The sequence below is a fragment of the Anthonomus grandis genome, chromosome 12 (assembly GCF_022605725.1).
Source record: "Anthonomus grandis grandis chromosome 12, icAntGran1.3, whole genome shotgun sequence".
Classification (NCBI taxonomy): domain Eukaryota; kingdom Metazoa; phylum Arthropoda; class Insecta; order Coleoptera; family Curculionidae; genus Anthonomus; species Anthonomus grandis.
In genome coordinates, this window is record NC_065557.1 from 10,433,893 (window position 1) to 10,455,943 (window position 22,051).

A 22,051-nucleotide genomic window follows, 5' to 3' on the forward strand; every position below is an offset into this window, starting at 1 on the left:
CTGATGACTGCCAAAGATTCTGAGGTCTTGAAAGAGGCTACAGGAAAAAATATGAGAACAAAGAGTTTTTAAGGAAAATGTTGATCTTTGTGGAAATTTTTGGAAGGGAATAAATGGCGAACATTATAAATAAATTAATTTTTTGACATTAATATTAATATATTAAACTTAAAAATTTAATCTATTTTTTTAGTATAGAACTTAGTGTAATCACTTATTAGTTACATTTTATGCCTGTATTTTCATAGAGTTTCATTTTTTCAGCCATTTTTTGGTTTTTCACTATATTTTATTTCTCCTTTACTACTTGAAGCGTATTAAAGGTACTTATTAGGATTCTTTATCTTTTTATTTTGATTATTTCTTTTGCATTTTATTTCTCAATTGCGTGAATTGCCATCAAATGTTTTATTAATTATGTAATTGTTACCCTTTAATATGACTTTATGTATCAATATGAAAAACTGCAGAAGTAAATATTTTTATTTATTCTTGCAAAACAAGCTGCAGCATTGATTCTAATTCAAATAACAAAAATCATTTATTTCAGTTAGTCTGCGTTGCAGCACATTTCCAGGTGGGTACATGGAGAAATTTAGTTTCTTTTTGACAGTAATTTTTTACTACTTTAAAGCAGTTAAAGTTATTTTCCATTTCGTCAACGCACCTGAGGCAATTTTTGTTTTTTTTTAAATTTCTTAGTCAGTTAAAAATTTAATAAAGTAATTTCTTATTTTTCCAATTTATTAAATCTAGTAACTGAATTACTTAGTGCTTAAAAGGAAACCTGATATACCCTGACTGACACTAAAATCATTATACTTCAGAACTGTAGATATAACCTTTCATCCACAATCTGATAATATTTGAATTTTTCTCCCACGTGTAATCAAGCCTCCAGACCGAAAAAAGGAATTTTGCAAGACAAGCCAACGCAAAAACCCATTAAGAATGAAATTGCGCGCACTTAGGCACAAATACAATTGAGTGTGCAAATAAGATTGATATTAATACTGTTATCACATCTGTATTCGTCGTCGCGGCATCTTCAAAGCGGCCTTCTTAAAAAGCTTTTATTATTTGTTTGTTATTTGCCCGCCTGTCGGACTTTGAGATAAAAAAAAGTTTTATGGCAAATGCTTAACTCTTAAAATTAATGCGAATAACTGCAGACGAAAACAAAAACATTCTTAATTTTTTCGTTTTACTAGCGGATGTAAAATATATCATTTAATACAACCAGAATAATATACATATACAAAACATAATGCGCAGTATTTAAGTGGATACCCAGTGAATTGCCTTTGAAAAAATTTAATTGACAAGCAATGGTAATATGAACCAAACTGAATACTTTCGCATTATGATTAATTCATCTTTTGAGATTTGTAAACAACAGAATTTGTAGAATAAAGGGAGATTTGTTGCATGAAGAAAACGGATACTATAATCACATTGATTAGGGCTCTTACACAACATTTCAGAATTGTATAGAGCAATATATAGAACAACTTTATAAGTAACAAAAACGACTACCCACCAATCATTGTGCAGGTAAGGACTCTTATAGTATCCCATTTAGGAAATTTAAATATTATGCTCCATTACCCCACAATAATTTATGATCTAAAGACAAAGTCAAACTCAAAGTAATAATATATGAAAATCGTTCACACATTTGCACCTAGATTTCACTCAGTCACAAAGCCAAGAACAAAAGAGTATACGTACAAAAACATACCGTGTAGCTGAAAATATTAAGTATAAAATCAACAAGCTAATAGTAGGCTTTCACTATCAAATACTTTTTAAGTCTATGTTCAAAGTATTTAAGTGTGGCTACCTCTTTAATGTTGCATGACAGGTGAAGTGGCAATGGTCAGTTGTAGATTGTTTTATTGTCGTGTCACAAACCTAGTTCAGTTTTCTGTCATAAATTTATGTTGATTTTTAAATATGATGCTCGTAACTTGTTGCATTGCATATTTACTTGAGGGTCCTTTTTTGCAATATAAAAAGTAATTATATAAGACAATTATTGCTAGCATTTTCCCAAAAACAGATGCGGTAAAGAAGACGAGATTGAACAATGGCAAAATACACACTTCTATCAACCTCTGGACCAAGTTGCTCAGTTGCAATTTTAACACCAAAGCAACCAAGTGATATTTTACTGGCAGTGTCATGGTCTACAATTGAAAGGTTATTATCAAGGATAACACCAAGAAATCTGCTGCTAGAGCTTTCAAGAACTTGACTACGTCCATTCAATAACTAACGGTTGCAATCAAACCAGTCCTGGATACTCTGGAGGTCTATTAACAGAGTCAGGATCAAGGACTTACTATTTAGACCATGCCAAAAAATGGTGGTATCATCGACAAATAAGGTAAATTTCCTCTGAATTTCTAGATTTGTAAGATCATTAATATACAGGAGAAAAAGAATGGGATCCAAAAGTGATCCCTGTGGTACTCTTCAGGTTATTTTCTTCTTCTTCGAGTGCTAAATTTTTGCGTAAGTGTCTGTTATATGCTTCTGTGAATTGCAGCATTTTGGAAGTATTTGTGCTCTTCGAAGAACTTCTTCATTTCTTATGTAGTCTACTCATGATATTCTCAGCAGTCTTTTTAGACACCATATCTCAAATACTTCCAATTTATTCATGGAACTTGCTTATAAGGTCCAGGCCCATACACCGTACAAAAGAACTGGCCCAACGTTAAATTTTTAGAGTTCTCTACCTTAGTTTAAAGTTTAGATTTTTATTTGTGACAAATTTTTTGAGTTTATGGAAGGTTACTTTTGTTTTGTGCTAATCTTTTGTTCTGGGTCTTAATTTTAGTTCAACCTACATTGCAGATACTTAAATTACGTCAATATCTAAGGTCAATATTCTTCTCATTTACCTGAATTCTGATTTGTAGAATATCGTTCTTACTCAAGACGATATGCTTCGTTTTTTCATATTAATTTTCAGGCTAATCTTTTGCTTGTTTCATTTATGTTATTCAATATAAATTATTGAAGATCTTTTGCATTATCCGCGATTATAACAGCATTACCTGCATATCTGATATTCTTGATATGTATTCCATTCATATGTTTTTACCGAATGAGAATGTCATGACTTCTATGAATGAATAATCAAATGCCTTTGATAGGTCACAAAAAACTGCTACGGAAATATCACCGTCATTTATTTGGGCATCATCTCTTAAAAGTTACTAAAAATGTTATTTGATTGGAGGTAAGACACCATGCAACATTTTACCAGTTTTTAAGATATATGAACCGAAATGTTGAAGGATCACCAAGATGGTCATCCTTATAAATTTTAATAGATTTGGTTGACTTTAAACAACCCGAAAAAGTGCCCACTGTATATGAGACATTGATCGTATCTGTAAAAGACATTAGATCTTGGCCGTGATAAATCTTCATCTGAAAAGTTTTTGTTTTTCGTCGTTTAAAGGCCTTTTAAGTCTACCAAAGCCAAGACAACAGCTAAAAAGAAGAACGAATCTTGAACTGTTGTATTTGTAAAATAGCTAAGAGGCTGAGTTGATGGATTAAGATTTTGTTGATGATTTTGAGCCACCGTATAGAAAAAAGTATTGAGGTCATTCATATTAATTTCTAAGATTGCAGCAGGTAGTTCAGTTGCCTTTTCTATGGATATCATTTACCATTTTCCAGCACTCCATTGAATTCACATTCAGTCAATTAAAATAGTGAGATTGTTTATCAAGCCTGATTAGACGCCAATATAATCAAAGGTAGGAATTGAAGTAGGTAAGATAAAATTCTAGGCAGTCAGTTTGCTTTCTGATGGTGTCAAGGAAACGCATACTTTTGGAAGAAACGTAGATTTTTAGTTAAGCTTTACAATGACTTTACTAGCATGAAAATCAGAAACTCTAGCTATCCAACTAGGTTTATCCAATTAACAGCCAATAGTACAGTTGCTTAAGTTGCAAAAACGCAATAGTGAAGTATTATTGAAGTTGGTGGCATCTTACTGCTGAATATGATGAAAAAATGTCGAACTAGACTGTCAGTGTTGGATTGCCAAGGAATATTAAGACATAAATTGTAACTCTTGTTTGAATTCTATCAAAATGTAAATGAATGAAACAATGAATAAAAATTTTTAGAATAAAACTCAAATTAATATGTGAGCTAAAAATAAAATTATGACAACATTTACCTGAAATTATCTTTTGTCTTGATGAAAAAGCTTCTAATACATGCATTTTTTAATGAAATCTAAAGCCGATCTGATTACTTGAAATATATGGCTTAAATTTTCTGAAAGTGCTTTTCTTCTTAGACAAAGCTTTTAATGTATTTATTTTCGTAGTTATTTTATAACTTTTTGGTAGTTTTCTATAATTTAGCCCAACTTTTTTAGATCTGTAGGCGATTTAATAAAATAAATTACATTATACTTTTTGTGATTTGTAGTTGTAACTGAAAAATAAAAGAAAGGCGTGAGAAACTCAAAATATCGATATTTAATCCATATTTTGACATAATTCCAATTAAAATAATAAAAATGACGTAGAAATTCAAAAAGTGGACAAAATTTATATTTTTGGACCTATTTATCCTCCTCTGTAAATGATTTAGTTATATAGGAAAAATTAATTTTTAAAATGATTCCAATCATACCTGAGATGCTGTAGAAACTCAAAAAAAGGTAAAATCAATATGAAATTAATATTCTTACTTGTAGGTGATTCAATTACATATTTAATCACTTTTCTAAATGGTTAAATCCCTAGCTGATATATGAAACGCGGTAAAAACTCAAAAAAAAGGTAATTCTACCCACCTTTTGATCCTGTTCTTAATTTCAGACTCAATAATCCTTTACGATTACGATGAAATAATAATTTTCATATTTTGTTTATATAAGAAAAATCATTTTTCAAGATGATTCAGGGGATAATCGAGACATAAAATGCTATTAACAGAGTAAAGAAACCTCTAAACAATTAATCCATATATTTTCCTTGTTTTTTTGACAATACATGAAGATGTTGAAGAAACATTTAAAGCAAAAATCAAAGCAATCTGAATATTAGAACTGGAGTATGACTTAATTCTCTTATACTGACTACATAAGAAAAATCACTTTTCAAGTTGATCAAGGGTATAACTGAAACATAAAATGCGGTTGAAACCTAAAAATTCTTTTTTGCCGTTGCTTTAACAATAGCTAAAAAAGATGTCGAAAAACCATTTACAGCAATCTTAATATTAGAATCAAGTAATGGCTTAAGCTGTTACTCGATTTCTTGACATGATACTCAAAAATGAAGTGGATAAAAAAGCATCTAATGCACGGCTTATTTTAAAGTTAAGAATTAATTGAATTGAGGTTGAATGAGTATTATAAGCTTCGTCGTTTAGACTTACAGAATACTGCAACAACAAAATAATCATTTTTTTTTTAAATTAGGAAAAGTATTAATGGCTCGAAATTCAGTAATCTTGTTCTTTTAAAACAGTTCAAGTCAAAAGAAAATTTTTCAAAAAATAAATTAAAACTCTGGATTTCTTAGATCACTTAAAAGTTAAATGGCTAAGAAACATACAACTTTTCTAAGGAAAATCTAATAATTTATTATTGTCACACAGTATATTTTCTTGCCTTAACTTTCTACAAAATTCTTTTTTTTATTTTATAGAGCGTAAAATTCATTTGACTTGATACATAATTTGCGTCTAAGATTAATCCTGTTTCCAATTAATTTTCCACTTCTCGTCGCAAATTAAACTGATTAGTCATTGAGCTTGTAATTATCGATAAATTTTACATTTGGCTTATTCAATACTATTTTATTAGACTTTCCAATTTAAAATAGAATGCAACGTTTTTTAATGGAGGCTAATGATTAAAATAAAATATCTTTTTCTAATAATATTCTTAATGAGGTACTTCCTATCTTTTATTAGATTTCAATTACATTTTATTGTGTTAATAATCATTCCATTTAGGTTACAATTAGTTTCACCTTACGGTAAAATTTTAACAAATTCAACATTTACACTGGCACCAAAGAACATAAAAATAACAGATAACGTACCTTTTAAAGCAAAGTTAAAAACTCCATAAACTCAACTCGTAATTGCGTGATAAAATCGAATTATCATCTAAAACTGGTAGAATATAAGCATCCACTATCGACTTATTAATTTACACTTTTACCCAACAAAATGTTTTATCTATTTTTATGTACTTTTAAAGTGTTTTAAGCGGCCCAACGGGGTACCTTCGTTTATACAAGTTATTTTCGATTACTGCACTTTATCTTTACAATTAAATGGAGAAGCAAACGTGATGGTGTTTGCTTTGAGAGAAAAAAAACGAAAGTACATTTTGTAGTACATCAGCAAAGAAGTTATTTCTTACGGTTTACAGTTATACAGGTTTGCTAGATAAGGATTTTTCTATAATTTGATGATGTTGGAAATATAAAAGTGCAAATGGAAAGTTTAAATTAGCTGGAAGAAAATGTTTTTCAGAATATTTTTCTTATATATGAAAAAGTCCCATAAGAGGAGTGCAATTAACATAAATTAGCGGTAATTGCACTACAAAAATCGAAAATTTTATCACAAATTTATATTGTTGCCGAAACTTCAAAGTGGTAACAAAATTAACAAAGTAGTCACGGCACTAGGAGCATTTTTTCAATTTTTTTTAATTTAAGTCCCTTACCTTTCAAGAATTGGGAATTACTATCTCTAACCTGTGGCAATATAGATTTTTTTTTGTATACAACGAAATTGTAATTAACAATATTTCTCTTTGGTCGTAGATATGGTGGTTGATGCAGTTAAAGAGCGAGAACTCTCTTGAGCTTGACTGTTGGTCATTGTTCCGCATTTTTCCAATCAAATTCAAATGGTAGATTCATTTGTATATAAGGCGTCAGTGACTTGGTATTTGAGTGTCACCTTAGTTTGAACCACTGTTGTTCTCCAATACCATTCTTTGCCACTTTTGGTGAGGCAGTTGCTCGTAAGCTATAATTCGTCAATTTGACTTTTTGGTTGGTGAGGACTGACTTTTCAATTATTTAAGATTTATTCCATAAATTAATAACAAAAATTGTACGTTTCACTGTAGCTGTTGTAGTTTTTAACCATTTTAATTTCATTGTATACCTACTTGATTCAAGTTCTTAATCAGCATAGGAAATATTCAAATAAATTACACTCGTGCATCACGTGCAATTACCCCCGAAAATTAAATTTGGTGACTGATGTTGTTTGTAGGCTAACAGAAAGCAGCTAATTGTCTGGCAAAAAAGAACACTTTTTCTTGTCACTGGAATTAGAGCTTGAAACCCTCTGTGAGCTTATAAAAAATCGTAATTGCCTGTAAGAAAATAAAACGTTTTTAATTAGTGCCCAGTAGCTGCCTAAGATTTTTTTAGATTAAATAAGTTTTTGGTTTAAATAAGTTATTTTTAAATGCTACATTTTATCTTTACACAATTTAATGCAGAAACAAAAATGGTGTTTGCTCTGTGGGAAAAAAGCACGGCACAAGTACATACATTTGAAGTACATATGCAAGAAGTTACTTCTTATAGTGGAAATATACTTTACAGTTATGCAATACAACAGTAGCATCATTTTTCTATATAGAATAAAGTACCATTTCATTCTTGAAATATTTAGCATAAATAGGGCAGCAAGAGGTGTTAATTCTAAAAATTATTTGTTTAACAGAATCGCCTTACAGAATTAAATTTATTGATTTTATGATGAATTTATAGTATATGCAAAAAGCGTTTTTAAAAGAAAATGAAATGTTGCCTTACAGAAATATTCAGCAGAAATTGAAATCGCATGAAAATTACATGGACATTTTTATAATAGACTATAAAAAACCCTTAAAAAAGCAATTTTAAATTTAATTAAAAAAAACAATTTGTATTATTTATTTTCATTAAATTTTAATTTTATTGCTTGATTTTTAATATTATAAATTTTGGGATAAAAAAATCTGTAAGAACTTACTGAAAGAAGGTTAAGCATTTCTTTCGCAACGCAAAAAACTCGTTTATTTCTCGGTAGAGCAAAAACATAGTTACTATCCACTTAATAAATAAGTTACTTTTTTTTCTTTTTTCGGTTAGCCATTTACTATTATTGGCCAAATTTTATATATGCTTTATGCAGATGACACGAGTTTAATCTCTTCAGATTTAAGCCTCGTGTCCCTAACTGGTGGAATATTTGCTTTATAGGCAAAAGATAAATATTGGTTTGACCTAAAAAAGAGTAGTTTCTTCTAACCCCTGACTATTGATTAATGATAAACTAATGATTCTTTCATTCTAAATTTTGCAGGAAACTTTCGACTAGCAGCTCTTTCTTAAAAAAACTAAAGTATGTAAAAGAGTAACGATTTTGTAGAGTACATTGTACACCACTCTTTACTTTTTAATTTTGATTTCACATAACTAGACCTGCAAGTTAGGTATAAGATTATTAAATGACGAGAATTCGATGAATCTGAACAGATGTTTATAGTCATTTTAAAAATTTAGAATCAAGTCCACTTCACCCTACAGATCAAAGATATACATTATTGGACAACATTAGAAAGACTTTGCCATTAGTCCGTTTTAAAATTCTATACTTAGTCATAATAAGTCATATTAATATTTGTTAAGCAGTGTATTTCCGATCACCAAAGAAATCAGCAGCTTATTTTTTAAGTAAATAACATTTTCGTTTAAGGTTGTCAACTTTTAAAGAAGTATTCAAGATCAGAATAATCTGCGGTTCTCTGCAAATTAAATTTTGGCTCAGTTGAAGGTTCTTGAAGTTTCCTTTAGGACTATTTATTGGTGATTAGTGGAGACAAAAAAAATTATTTCTAGATTAACTTTTGCAATAACTAGAGCACTTGGGAAAAAACTTTTGTATTGGATATAAATTTAGTTTAAGGATAAGTCTTTTTAATTCTATCGCACAGGCCTTTAATTTTGTTTTATAATAAATTGGGCAAAACAAAGTTGCTTAATATTTTTTTAATTGCGTTTTAAAAAAGACTCATCAATTCGAATTTTGGAGGTGAAATCTAGTCCCAAGGCAAATAATCACACAACTAGAAAGAAAGAAAGAAAGAAAATGTGCTATATTACGTAAGACAAAACAAAATCTTGTTTACAAGCATCCTAAAAACTAAAACATTCCAAATTCACTTTAAATTTCAAACAAACATAACATCTAAATCATTTTACCATAAAATTTACACACATTACCAAAATTAATTATAACAAAACAAATTGAAAAAAATAAAAAAAAAACATCTTTTTGATAAATTTGATTAAAAAATAAGTAAATAAAACAGAATTTAGAGGAAGTAAATTAAAATATTTAATAGGAAACAAACTAAAACACTAAAATGATGTCAGAGCATAGGTCAAATGGTATCATTAAAAAAATCGTTAAGGCTATAATATGCGCTGGATAATAAAAGTGATTTTAATTTCTTTTTGCATTTCTTAACTTCTAAAATTTGTCTGATACATAGAGGAACATGGTTGTAAATTTTTTTTCTAAGGTATATAAGTGAGTTCTTGGTGAGGGAGGATGTAGGGATTGGTAATGGAAAATCGTTAACCTGGCGAGTCATATGACCAGTGTTAGAGGGAGGTTTAGGACATTTATGAATAAGAGTAGCTGTTTCTAAGATAAAAAGAGAGAAAAGAGTTAGGATTTTTTGAGATATAAAGAGAGGTTTACAAGAATCTCTTAACTCAGCGGAACATAGGTATCTAACTGCCTTTTTGTGAATCACAAAAATTGTGTTTAATAATCCCTTGCTGCTTAAAAAGTCAAGAAGGCAATACCCAAAAAGGCAAGCCATAACGAAGATGGGACTCAATAAGAGAAAAGTACACTGAACGTGCAACTACCCCTCCCAGCTCATGCCCCGCCATTCTTACTGCAAAGCATCCAGAGGATAATTTTGATGCAAGATTTAGGACATCATCTTCGAAGCGAAGGCGACCATCAATGGTAATAACAAGGAACTTACAGCTTTCTTTGTTTTGCAAGGGGGAGTTTTCACTAAACATAAGGCCCTGAACGTCACACTATAAAATTCATCGACTAAGTTACATGTAAAGCGCAAAATAAATATGCCTTTATACTGCTGGTTATAATTGACGTAACAATTACCACATACGTTTTTGCAAATTAATCCCATCTAAAAAAATAAAATTAATATGATACTATGATTTAGGTTAACATTGTCAGTACAACTGCTATTTCCCGCAGGTTCAACCATTTACAACTACCCCTAGTAAACAAATTGACTATACAATTTTTTGTGTAAGTATGAACTTTTTTTTATAAAAAAATTATGCAATTAATTTTTTTTAATACTTTAAATCTTAAAACTCATAAATGGTTTAAGATCATAAATGGGATCAAAAAAAATTAACTAGTTGAAAGAACTACGTAGAGAAAACGTTCGATAATTACCGACCGGTGGATGATGACAGAGAAGAGAGAACTACTATTACGAAGAGCAAAGTCATCAATGCAACAAAAATTCAGAAAAATAGAAAAGTCACAAAATTATATAACGTACACGCTTAGGTGCTCAAAATTATCGCAAACCAAGAAGGCAAAGGCCTAGAGCTGAATTATTCAACACCAATTACAATGCAGAAAAAATCTCTTTCGAATGGCTTAAGTCTATCTTCGTGGCGGTACCAACAAAGCCAAACGCTTCTTAGTTTTATGACTACCGCACAATTTATCTAATGTTGCACATCCTTAAAGTATTCCTAAGAATAATTCATAGACAAATTTACAGGAATTGCAAAAAAAAATTAGAATTAAAACACTTAATTCGGAATTCAAAGTGGAGTCGCCATTCAAGAAGCTCTCTTTCCTTTTCTTCAACGTGCTAATACACATATGTAGGGACATTAACATATGCTTATCTTATTGACTATAGTAAGGCATTTGATTAAGTCAAGGGTCAGAAGATGCTAAATATATTAATAGGATTAAGAACAGAGACATTACCATCACAGCATAGCTCTCCTGGAACCAAACTAAGGAGATAAGAGTAGACAGAGGGACTTTGGATACGGTGTCAATAAAGAAGGGAGTACAGCAGAGGTTCATTTTGTCTCCGCTCCTGTTTAACATTGGGAAGCCATTTGCAGAAAGGCTCTTTTGAAAGATATGAGAGGTATTAAAGTAAATGGAATTCTCATCACTAACATAAGATACACAGACAACAACACATCGTTTTCTGCAAGGTACATATTACCGAAAAAGTTTTGATCAATGGCAGAAATATCGAACAGGTATATCTTGCTCCATAATCAACTTGCTGTGATCCAAAGGGGGAGATACGTTCTAGAATAGAGCAAGCCAGGAAAATTTTTCAGAAGAATGTAGCACTAGTCTTGATTTGAGCGTGAAGCTCAGAATGCGCATCGTCAAGTGCTATATCCTTAGTGTATTACTGTACGGTTGTGCAGGCTGACACTCGATCCGATAACTAAGGGAAAATCAAGGTTGTTGAGATGTATGTATATTATCGCATGTTTGTACACATCACGTTTTGTTTGTTGACAAAGGCAAAAGAGTTATTAAACATCATTAAAAAAAGAAGAACAAGATACATAGGCCATATCATGGGAGGCGGAAAATACGAATTACTGAGGCTGATAATTAAAGAAAAGATTCAGAGATCAAAGACCTGTTGGAAGACGTTAGAATTCCTGATTGAAAAGCATTAGAAGGCGGTTTAGGTGCACTTTGACTGAGTTGATTTTTAGAGCTGCTGTAAGCAGAACAATGTCAATCATATGGGTCACTAGCCTTCGTGAAGAGAGAGAAGATTTATTTTTTAGATTTTCATTCACGGCTAAAATTTTCCATCTTCTTTTTTTTTTCGAGTTTTTTTTCGATTTATTTTTTAATACGAACACAAATTAAATCGTTTTTTTTTTGTGAAAATATGCATTTTAATGTAATAAAAGTTCAACAGAATTTCGTTGATTTTAATGCTCATTGTGAAAGTTCTTCAAAAAGTGTATCAGGTAGTTTTCTTAAAAATGTGAACATTTATTTCATATTAAATGGCAAATGCTTCACGTTTGTTAACCTGTAAGAAAGAAGTTATGTTCAAACAGTTTAGAGGTAATGATATCTCAGCTCCAATTGTACATATATAAATGATGCAAAAACCAATTTTTTTCATTTTCTTTTTTTATAAATTTTATTTTCTTACAATTTTAGAGTTATTTAATAGAAACTAGTAAAAAAACTTGAAATAATTGAATACAACTTATTACCAAATTTTTAAATGAGACCTTTTGCTTAGAAGTCATATCTTTTTACATTTTAATACGAATCTATGTTCTTTTATTTAGAAGGAATAGAATATACATATTATTTCTGACTTATTTTAGGCCCAAGTCTTTAAACCACAATTCTTCAATTCTTCAACAGTCATTTATTATTTCTTACGGCATTTCATACTTTTTAATCTTATTCAGTATTATAAATAAATTCAGTATTATATCAGTACTATAGAAGTGTTTTTCCTTCCAACTTGTACCAAAAAATATATATTAGTAATATATCATTTCATTTAATTTCATACTATTATAATAATTCGAGAGGTAAAAGTAATAGCTAAGGCCTTGAATGAAGATGATACATAAACTTGTCCTAGTTTTCACATCTCAAACTAAAACCATCAAGATTTAACATCAAAATAACACTTAATGAAGCATACCAGCTCGCATAAATTCATATTTATTTTTATGACTTTAAAAATGATTAAATTACAATTCCAGCATGCTCATTAAGACATTTTCCGTGCCATCATTAGTCCGCCATCAAAAAGTCAGTGCGTGCGTGCAGAATTTAATTTTAGAGTCTTCTTTCGTGCACATACACATACACACACACACACACCTCTTCTTGCCGCTCTGGTGTTGCTCGTCATTATAATTTTAATCGTTTCCTTGTATCTACAAGTCTATTTATACCTTAAGAATTTAATGATATTTGTTGAAATATGCCGGACAGAAGGGGCTTAAAGTAGGACAATTTCCTAGGATTCTCAGTAGCAGTATGTATATAAGTTACGCCCTAGAAATTTAAGAAAATATTACATAACAAAAAATATACTAGCAAAGTTCTCACGACATTAAGCCTTAAATAAAAGTAATAAAGAATTTGGTCTTCCTTCGGAAAATGCTCAATTTTATAACTAAGTTATGCTTACCTTTTAATGCCTAGTAATTATTCATAATATACATTTCTCAGGACAGCAAGCTATATATACTCGCAATAAAAAAGCTTTCTATCAAGCAATCAGTCCCAACTATAAATAACAAATGAAAACCATTAAAACGATACTTATTCCCACCTGTGCATTAACCATATTTTTTAATTTGTCAATTTCAGACACGGCCTTTTAAATATTAAATAACATGTCACAATCGGGTTTATTTATATGTAAAATTAACAGTGGGACATCCATTATAACATCCGAGCCACGGACTGGCTCGAGAAATGAATCGACCATGGAGTACATTTTTTTTTCATATCGAATATTACGAAATGCATGCGAGATAAGTGTATTTTGTTTATTTTAAATGGCGTTAGTTTATAATTCTTATATTAATGATTGATTAAACAATAAACATATGTTTAAAAGTATCTTTTAGCATGCTAATTATGTTCTAGTTCTTGCATATTGTTTCTATATTCTCCCAGGTTCTCTTTAATCTGTAAAATGTTTCACTGTAAATGTTGCTTCACCTCTTGCAGTAAATAAAAATTTGCTGGTTTGTGATACTCATATTGCCATAATGTGAGCATTATCAGTAACTTTTCCTTGTCAATTTTAAAAGGTTTTTATAAAAAATTTAATGGTTAGTAATGAATATAAAGTTGATGTGCAGAAATACTTTAACCAAATACAGAGCATTCACTGCCAGCCAGTGGGATAGAAAAGGACAATGTAAAAGAAACTCATGGTTTTTTTGATAGGGAGGAAAAAAGTTTTTAGAAACAGTTTTAATTATTATATGTATAAAGATGTATTTTCTTTTTATTATTTGATAATCCTTAAAATATACTAATTGCTGTTTTTAACTCGAGTGTGTACTAGAGATTTAGCATTCAGCTGATTTTATATTTGATGATTTTCGAGGCATTTATAAATAATTTTAACTTATACTTTAAACTTGCGCGGTTTTAAAGAAATTTAATTTCATATACAATATTCCCTACTTTTGGACCAAATAAAGACTTATTCGCGTTTTGATTCTTTTCTGTCTTACAGAAATTTAATAACCACGAAACTAATTTCGTGGTTATAATAAATAAGAATATAGAATAAAAATAATTATATTCAAATTATTTTTTATTCCAGGTTTTAAAACAATTTTCTTTTCGTCAACTTTTGTATCTTTGGTTCGATAAGTTGTATCAGTTTTTGAATAGTCAGTATTTCATTGGTCTGATTATTTTGTGCGGCAAAGTGGCCCATGTTTACGAAAACAATGACCTAGTGGACATAATACTCACCTATGGAGAGTGCCAACAAAATGCAGCCGCAGAATGCAGGTTGTATGCGGAAAGGTTATCTTTAAGAAATCATCCTATTAAGTTATCAAATTATTAGACTTCGTGATATAAGATATTTAAAAAAACAACGAGGAGGCCATGTTGGAAAAGCTGCTTAACTTGAAATATTACAAATTGGGGAAGATATTTTAGAAATGGTCGAAGACGGCCTAACAATGAGTACTAGAGCCATAGCAGCTCAAGTTGAGTTTACTCATAGTAAAGTATGGAAGACAATATGACAAGAACAGTGTTATCCTATATTATCATTACCAATGAATAAATGCGTTACAACCTGAAGAAGATCATCCTAGGAAAGTTGCCAATGGCTTTTAGAATAGTTTGGCAGAAATGAATATTTTACGATTATTAAGCTTTGTGTACAGACGAGGCCACATTTACACGAGATAGAGTGCAATATTTCCACAACAATCATGTTTGGGCAGTAAAAAATCCGCATGGTGTAAAACGATCTAATTTTCAACATAGACTTTAAATTAAATGTTCAGGCTCGCGTGGTAAATGTCATGCTTATTGGACCCTACTTTTTTACACCTCGATTGACCAGTGAAATTAATTTAGATTTTCTTTGACACAATCTGATAAAAAAAATTTCTTTGCTGCAATTATTAGAAGATATTTCTCTAAATATGAAACAGAATATGTAGTTCCCACAAGATTGGGCTCCACCACATTTCAAAACGAGAAGTTCATTAATATCTAAATAATGAGCTTCCGAATAGCTCGATAGGGCGCAATGGACCCATTTCTTGGCCCCCTCGTTCCCCAGATTTAACGCCTTTCGATTTTTTTTCTGTGATGCTATTTGAAAGAGTTGCTGTATTATGATGCAGCAGTAAATACTCCGGAAAAACTTCAACAGGGCATGGAAAACTCTTGTGATTTAATTCGTGGACACCAGGATTTTATTTTCGAAGCTTGTAAAGAGTCGCAGTGCAAGATTGTGTGTTAATCGAACAAATGGAGATAATTTTGAATAATTTTTGTAAAAACGGTAATCATTTAACTTTATAAAGCTTTTCAAAAATATTTTTAAATAATATAAAGGAACTCTCTTATGCAACTTTTATATAACTTCTTTTGACATAATACTTATAAATTCTAAAAGTTAGCGACGCCCGTGATAAGGTAGACTAGTTCCTAAGTTATACATTTAAATCATTTAAAGGAGAAGGAAAAATAATATATTTAAAGCTTGTTTATATATTTTTCTTTTATTTATTTTAACTGGTTTCAATTTCAAATTATTTTGTTTATCTCTATAGTCTATAGTATATTTCAGTTTCCTATTGATCATTAAATACTTTATAATTTATGTTTTTCGTACATGGTTTAATAAATTTTGGAATTAGAAAAACCATAAAAAATAAACAAAAAAGACAATACAGAACACATATAAAAATATAAAATCTAAATATACCTACCTAAATACATACTTCTCTTCTTAATCTTTGTATAATAAAATAAAAATTGCACGTGGACGTAATACAAAATATTATTCTTTAATGATATTTACTTTTTAATGATAATATTAATTTTCTTATGAGCATGTTTGCGTTCATAATGAGCAAAAAATTAATAAAGAAAAATTTTTCATGGATAACGCAGAATATAAAATTCATGATAAAACTTCGAGACAAGGTAAAATTTCAATTAAAAATAATAAGACAGTAGAATTTTACAATAAATATAAAAACTTAGCAACTAAATTAAATTAATAAAAGAAAAAAAAATATACCAAGCTTATACGCGGAGAAAAAAAATCTTCTTAAAACAATATATTTGCTTTAAAAAAATATACTTTTTCAAAGCAAAAAAAGGTAGTTTATTTGTTTCGGTATGTGATCCTAATGACATTAATTAATAATTTTTTTCATAAATAACATATAATAAAGGAATATTTCTGCAGAAGAAATATAGATACAATAAAAAACCTGAAAAAAGTTAAAGGTATTGGTGCAAAATTTAAAAGATTTATGTTTTTCATTGTGTCGGTATAGCAAATTTTGTATTTGTTTCTGAATCTAAAAGTAAGCGTAATTATACTATTCTGGTTCTACTGGGGTATTCCAAGTATTCCATTCTATTGCATTCCATTATCATAGATCATGTTTGCAGTTCCAAAACGTTATTGTAGTCTTGGAATATTTTGGTTTTCATCAGAATTCAATCAGATTAATTCAGAATTATCATATGAATCGCCACAACAGGTATTTTTGAATGGCATTAAACCATATTATCTTATCGTTAAAATAGGTGTCTGTCAAGGGTCAATTTTAGGACAAATTCTTTCAATTCTATATATTTCCAAATTTTCTACATTTTTAAAATACTACTAAATACAAACGTATGCAGATGATTACAATTTATCCCAACTCAAATTTATTACTTTTTTCTGCTCTCCCTACTGGCTCATAGGTGTCATTCTGTTAATGAAGATCCAAACACACTGTATACAATTTGAAGACCATGCCATCCACTTGAACTCTAGTAAATCCTTTGTAATGTTCTTTGGTAGACCTATTGATGTAAGACATCTGACAAAATTGTTATAAAGATTGGCGATGAGATTCTCACTTTAAAAGCCGTAGACAACCAAGAAGTCATAAAATGGAAACCATCAAGTGGGTATATATGAAACCGAGACTTTCATTCAAAGATGTGTATTGTATATTAAAATATTAATTTATTTTCTTTAAAATTTCTTTCAAAAAATGACATTCAAGATCCAGTATCCAGTAATAAATATCCAGACCACTCGGAAAATTAAGAATTATTCTTTATTTAACTCAATCAGGTGTATTATTACTATTAGTATTTACTATCGTTACCATAGGTATGTGCACCTACACTTAATGATATTAATTAATTTTTGTATCCTAAATATCTTACTGTCGTAAAGGTGCTCCAAAAACTTAATCGTTTCCTATATTTAAACCAGGAAGGATGTAAACCCCTCTGATAGAACTCCGGTGTGTACCTTTCAAACAAAAAAGCTTTTAAATCTTACGCCATACAAAATATTTACCCCAAACCAACACAAGTTTTGTTTACATTTTTTCTTTCAAATGCTAATCATCACATGAGTTCGCTTATTAACTGTGTCATTAGCTCTTGCATACATTTTTAATTGTTGTGTTAGCGAGATAATAACCACGCAACTACCTTAAAGTTAAATATTTACTTAAAAAAAAAGATTTTTTCAGATTTATTATGACAGAAACCTATAATATCACACATAGAGAAAGTACAATTTATTGACTCTTCATTGAATTTTTTTCACTCATGAATGTAAACACAAGTATATCGATTTCTATTCCAGCGAGTCTTAGAACAGTTTGTTTAAATCAATCTTTAATTAGAAGCACGAATGCGACGTTAGACAGATTGAAGTACCTACCTGGGTACCGTTTCTTCCTGTTGCTTCTCGGAAATCAGGTTATATTTTATTAACGAATCGAGATAAAGTTGCAATTCGTGAAGTTCGGATGTAACACTTAAGGACGTGTGAAAGTAGATTATATATAGTTATGTTAATTGCGGTTATAATGCTATGAAAGGTTTTAAATGTCAATGTAGCTGGGAAAATTTCGATACGTGAATAATTGAATTGTTGGTACTTACATCCAAGTTCCATTGACCAGTGGCCTTCTTGCTCCTTGTGACTGATGGATGTAGAGGAAAAAGCTTATTACTACGAACTGGAGCAGTGCGCATGCTGTTTTGCGGAGCTTGTCCGTAAAACGCATCTGGAAAAAGAATTAGTAGATATTAGCATCCATTAAATTCAGCATTTGAATAAATTATTGAGTTTTGCGTTTTTTTTGAGTTATGTAAATGTTTGCTTTTTAAAATATTTTGTATTATAAATTCCATAATAAATAAATATGGGTATTTACGAAAAAACTCCCAGACACGACCATAGGTATTTTTACTTGCCTATTTTTTCAATAAAAAAAAAGTCATGTAGCAGTGGCCCATATCAACTTTCTTATTTTAAATGAGATACCCTATATATTATTCAATTTTTGGATTTTCCAGAATCTTTTCGACATATTTTATGTACAATGTCCTATACCAATTTTCAACTGTTTCGGAGATATTAAGTGTTTTCTGATTTATTGCAAATAATTGGTTACAACACACTGGATACTTATTTCCCATTTTGGTTTTTGATAATGGGAAAGTAAGGAAAAACATTTATTAGTGATATGAGAATAAAAAAAATTGATAAATAAAATTGTGTTCTTCACTCTGGTTTAAGATGCTTGACCTTAGATATTATTATTTGTCAGGAATAGTTAGAAGTGACATAGTTAGTCGGATGAATTTCGTTAACTGCTCATCACACGAATGGTTCATTTAACAGAAACACACACATAAATACAAGTTGTAAGCAATACAATACGTAAGACAATACGTCTTAGAGGTAAGTAAAAAAATGTTAAAATCAATTTACGTTATTCCGAATTTGTCATTTTGCGTCTCTTTGAAGTCCCTACTTTTATACTATCATAGCTTTTTCGCCTTGAAAATGACATGACTATGCCATTTTGAAATAGGGACATTCTGCCCATGCCCACAAAATCTCTGGCTTACAGAGGAATTGTTTTTGTTTAGCTGGGATTGCTGAAATTACCTTGTCTTTAATACTAGAGTGTTTACTCTATTCTACGTAAGGATGGACCCTAATCTTTTTTTTATCCATGCATTAATACTCAACCCATAACACTCCGTGCTATGAATGGGACCAACTACTATCGGACAAAATTGTTTAACGCTCTTCCTCTAAGTGTGGAACCACACCAGTTTCAAAGAAAGAATTAAACTCTTTTAAAAAAAAATTAAACCCTTTAATAATTTTTACAATTAGTACTAATAATATCACCACGTAACATCGTATGTCTGTCTTGGTTATTATGTTTTATATGTTCGTTAAAAAAATAATTATAATTTTTAAGCTTTCTTTTAATATGACTTTTGACTTGTACAAATGCTTCGCATATTTTTTACTATTAAATATTTGATTTTGAATATCCACATTCCTCACAACTCTAGGAAGTTGGAACGGAAAAACTGAGATCTTCAAACTGAAAAAATTGACAAAACTGACAAAATTGAACTCTCTGCAATTTAGTTAAAACCGGTTTTAAAAGACTCAGTTGGCATGACATGCCACTTCTTAAAGGCATAGAAATGATCTGAATTTGAGTCTAGACTGATATTTTTACGCCAAACGGAAACCACAATAATCCAGAATGAAGTTTATAACTATAGTGTGTGATCACCTTTAAAAAGTTAAATACCCGAATTAAGTGTCCTGACAAAATTAGTAAAATTAGTGGGAAAGAGTGCAAATTAAAAATTGAAACTTTATACCAGAAGAGTTTATAACCGTATGTACCTCTTACCATAATTTTTAATTGAACATATTATAAATCTGTATTAAAATCCCGGTACAAGTACTGCAATCTAGAATATAAACAAATAGTTTGTGCACAAGGAATTTCTTAACTGTCCGGCATTGTATATAAATCTACGTTCGGCGAAATATTTTTCAACATAGTTTTAGCGTACCATACACCTTAAATACTTTACGGAAATAGAAATAATATATTAATTCATATCTTTCGTCGAATGAAATGAAATGGCCGATGAAGATATAAGAAGTCTTTTAAAATCTTTGATTGCTTCAAACCAGGAGGTTAAAGAAGAAATTAGGCTAAGTAAAGAAGCCCTATCTGACGAAATACGTGACCTGAAGGAAGAGTTTCGAGGCGAAATCAATAAGTTAAAAGGAGAAAACGAAACGTTGAGAACAGAAATAAGCACCCTAAAGGTAAAATTGGAAAAACAAGAACAGGAACATAAGAAATATAAATTTATGATTTACGGTCTTGAAGAGCAAGAATCGAAAAACGACGTGGAAGTGTGTTTACAGCTGTTCAACGAACATTTAAGGTCGAAGTGTACATTTTCCGACTTTCGCAACGTCTACCGAGTGGGAAAGCCGGGAGGCGAAATGGTGCGTCCTATCTCAGTTGAAAGCAACAGTTACTTTTTACGTAAATACATATTAACTAACGCTTACAAGTTAAAAATAAGGTACAAAAATCTATATTTCTCCTGAATACACCCAAGACGAATACAAAGATATAAAAATTTTAAGAGAACACCTAAAAAAGGCTCGACAAAATCAACAAGCTGCAAAAATTAAAAACAAGACATTAGTTATTGAGGGTAAAACATATTCAGTAAAAGAATTACAAAGTAAAGAAACAGCTGGGCTTTTCCAAGAGGGTACTAAAGGCAACAAAGAGACACCATTAGGCTCAAATAAACGTAGAGCTTCTCCATCCCGCACTGGAATCCAGGAGAAGGAGAATCCTACCAAGAGGAAAACTCGTGCTCAAAATAGGGATTTTGATAAAAAAAATTAGTTTTGAAACTGTAATTTGTATATGGGTTTTGAACTTTAAATTTTATTATTTGTTTACTTCAAATTTTTTTGGTTTTAAGATCTGTGTAGGCTTTACGTTCGTAACTTGTTGCACTTTTAAGACTGTTGGAGGGAGAAAGAATTCTGCAAGGAGACCGGAGTCAAAAACCTGTCTAGATCATTTTTGGTTAAAATGTGTAATGAGGATATTTCAAAAATTCCTACGTCTTTTATTTTGAAATATGATCTTACAGATCATTTTCCAATTATTTTGAATTTAAGCTTAAAGGATGAGGATACAAATAATAATAGTCATTTAGTGAAAACAAAGAAATATATTAACTATGAGGCATTAAGAAATGACTTAGAAATGGAAGACTGGCAATTGATATATGGTACAAGAGACACGGAAGTGGCAACAAGGATGTTTATGGATATTTTAGTTGGGAAAATTGAAAAACATACAGAATTAATTAAAATAAGTAACAGGAAAAACGGAAAAAGTAAATGGATTACGAAAGGTTTACTAAGAAAAATAAATGAAAAAAATAGTTTATATCTACAGTGTAAAAGAGAACCAAATAATGAAGAACTAAAGGAAAGATATAAAACATTCAATAATGAGATAAAAAAACTTATTAAGGGAGCAAAAAGGGACTTTGTACAAAATACAATTAGAGACAACAAAAATAAAACTAAAGCCCTCTGGAATTGCGTTAATGCCATATGTAGTAATAAAAATAAGAACAAGGGAAATATTAGTAAAATTAAGCTTACAAATGGTGAAATACTGGAAGACAAACAAAAGATAGCAAACCAGTTTAATAAATATTTTAGTGAAATAATTATTAAACTGGTTTATAAGTCTAACGAAAACCATCATATTCATCAATCGATGTTTTTAAGGGAAACGACGCCCACTGAGGTCATAGAGATCATTGACAG

The 22,051-nt window shown here is 30.2% G+C and overlaps 1 protein-coding gene across 1 annotated transcript in view; it reads right to left on the reverse strand.

The window, feature by feature from the left end:
* The window catches only part of LOC126742943 (protein Wnt-5b-like), a 161,003-nt gene that overhangs the window by 96,259 nt on the left and 42,693 nt on the right, over positions 1–22,051 (reverse strand). Inside the window, exon 2 of the mRNA XM_050449831.1 lies at positions 18,292–18,416. Coding sequence (XP_050305788.1) covers positions 18,292–18,416 — 125 coding nt within the window. The remainder of the gene's footprint in view (positions 1–18,291; positions 18,417–22,051) is intronic.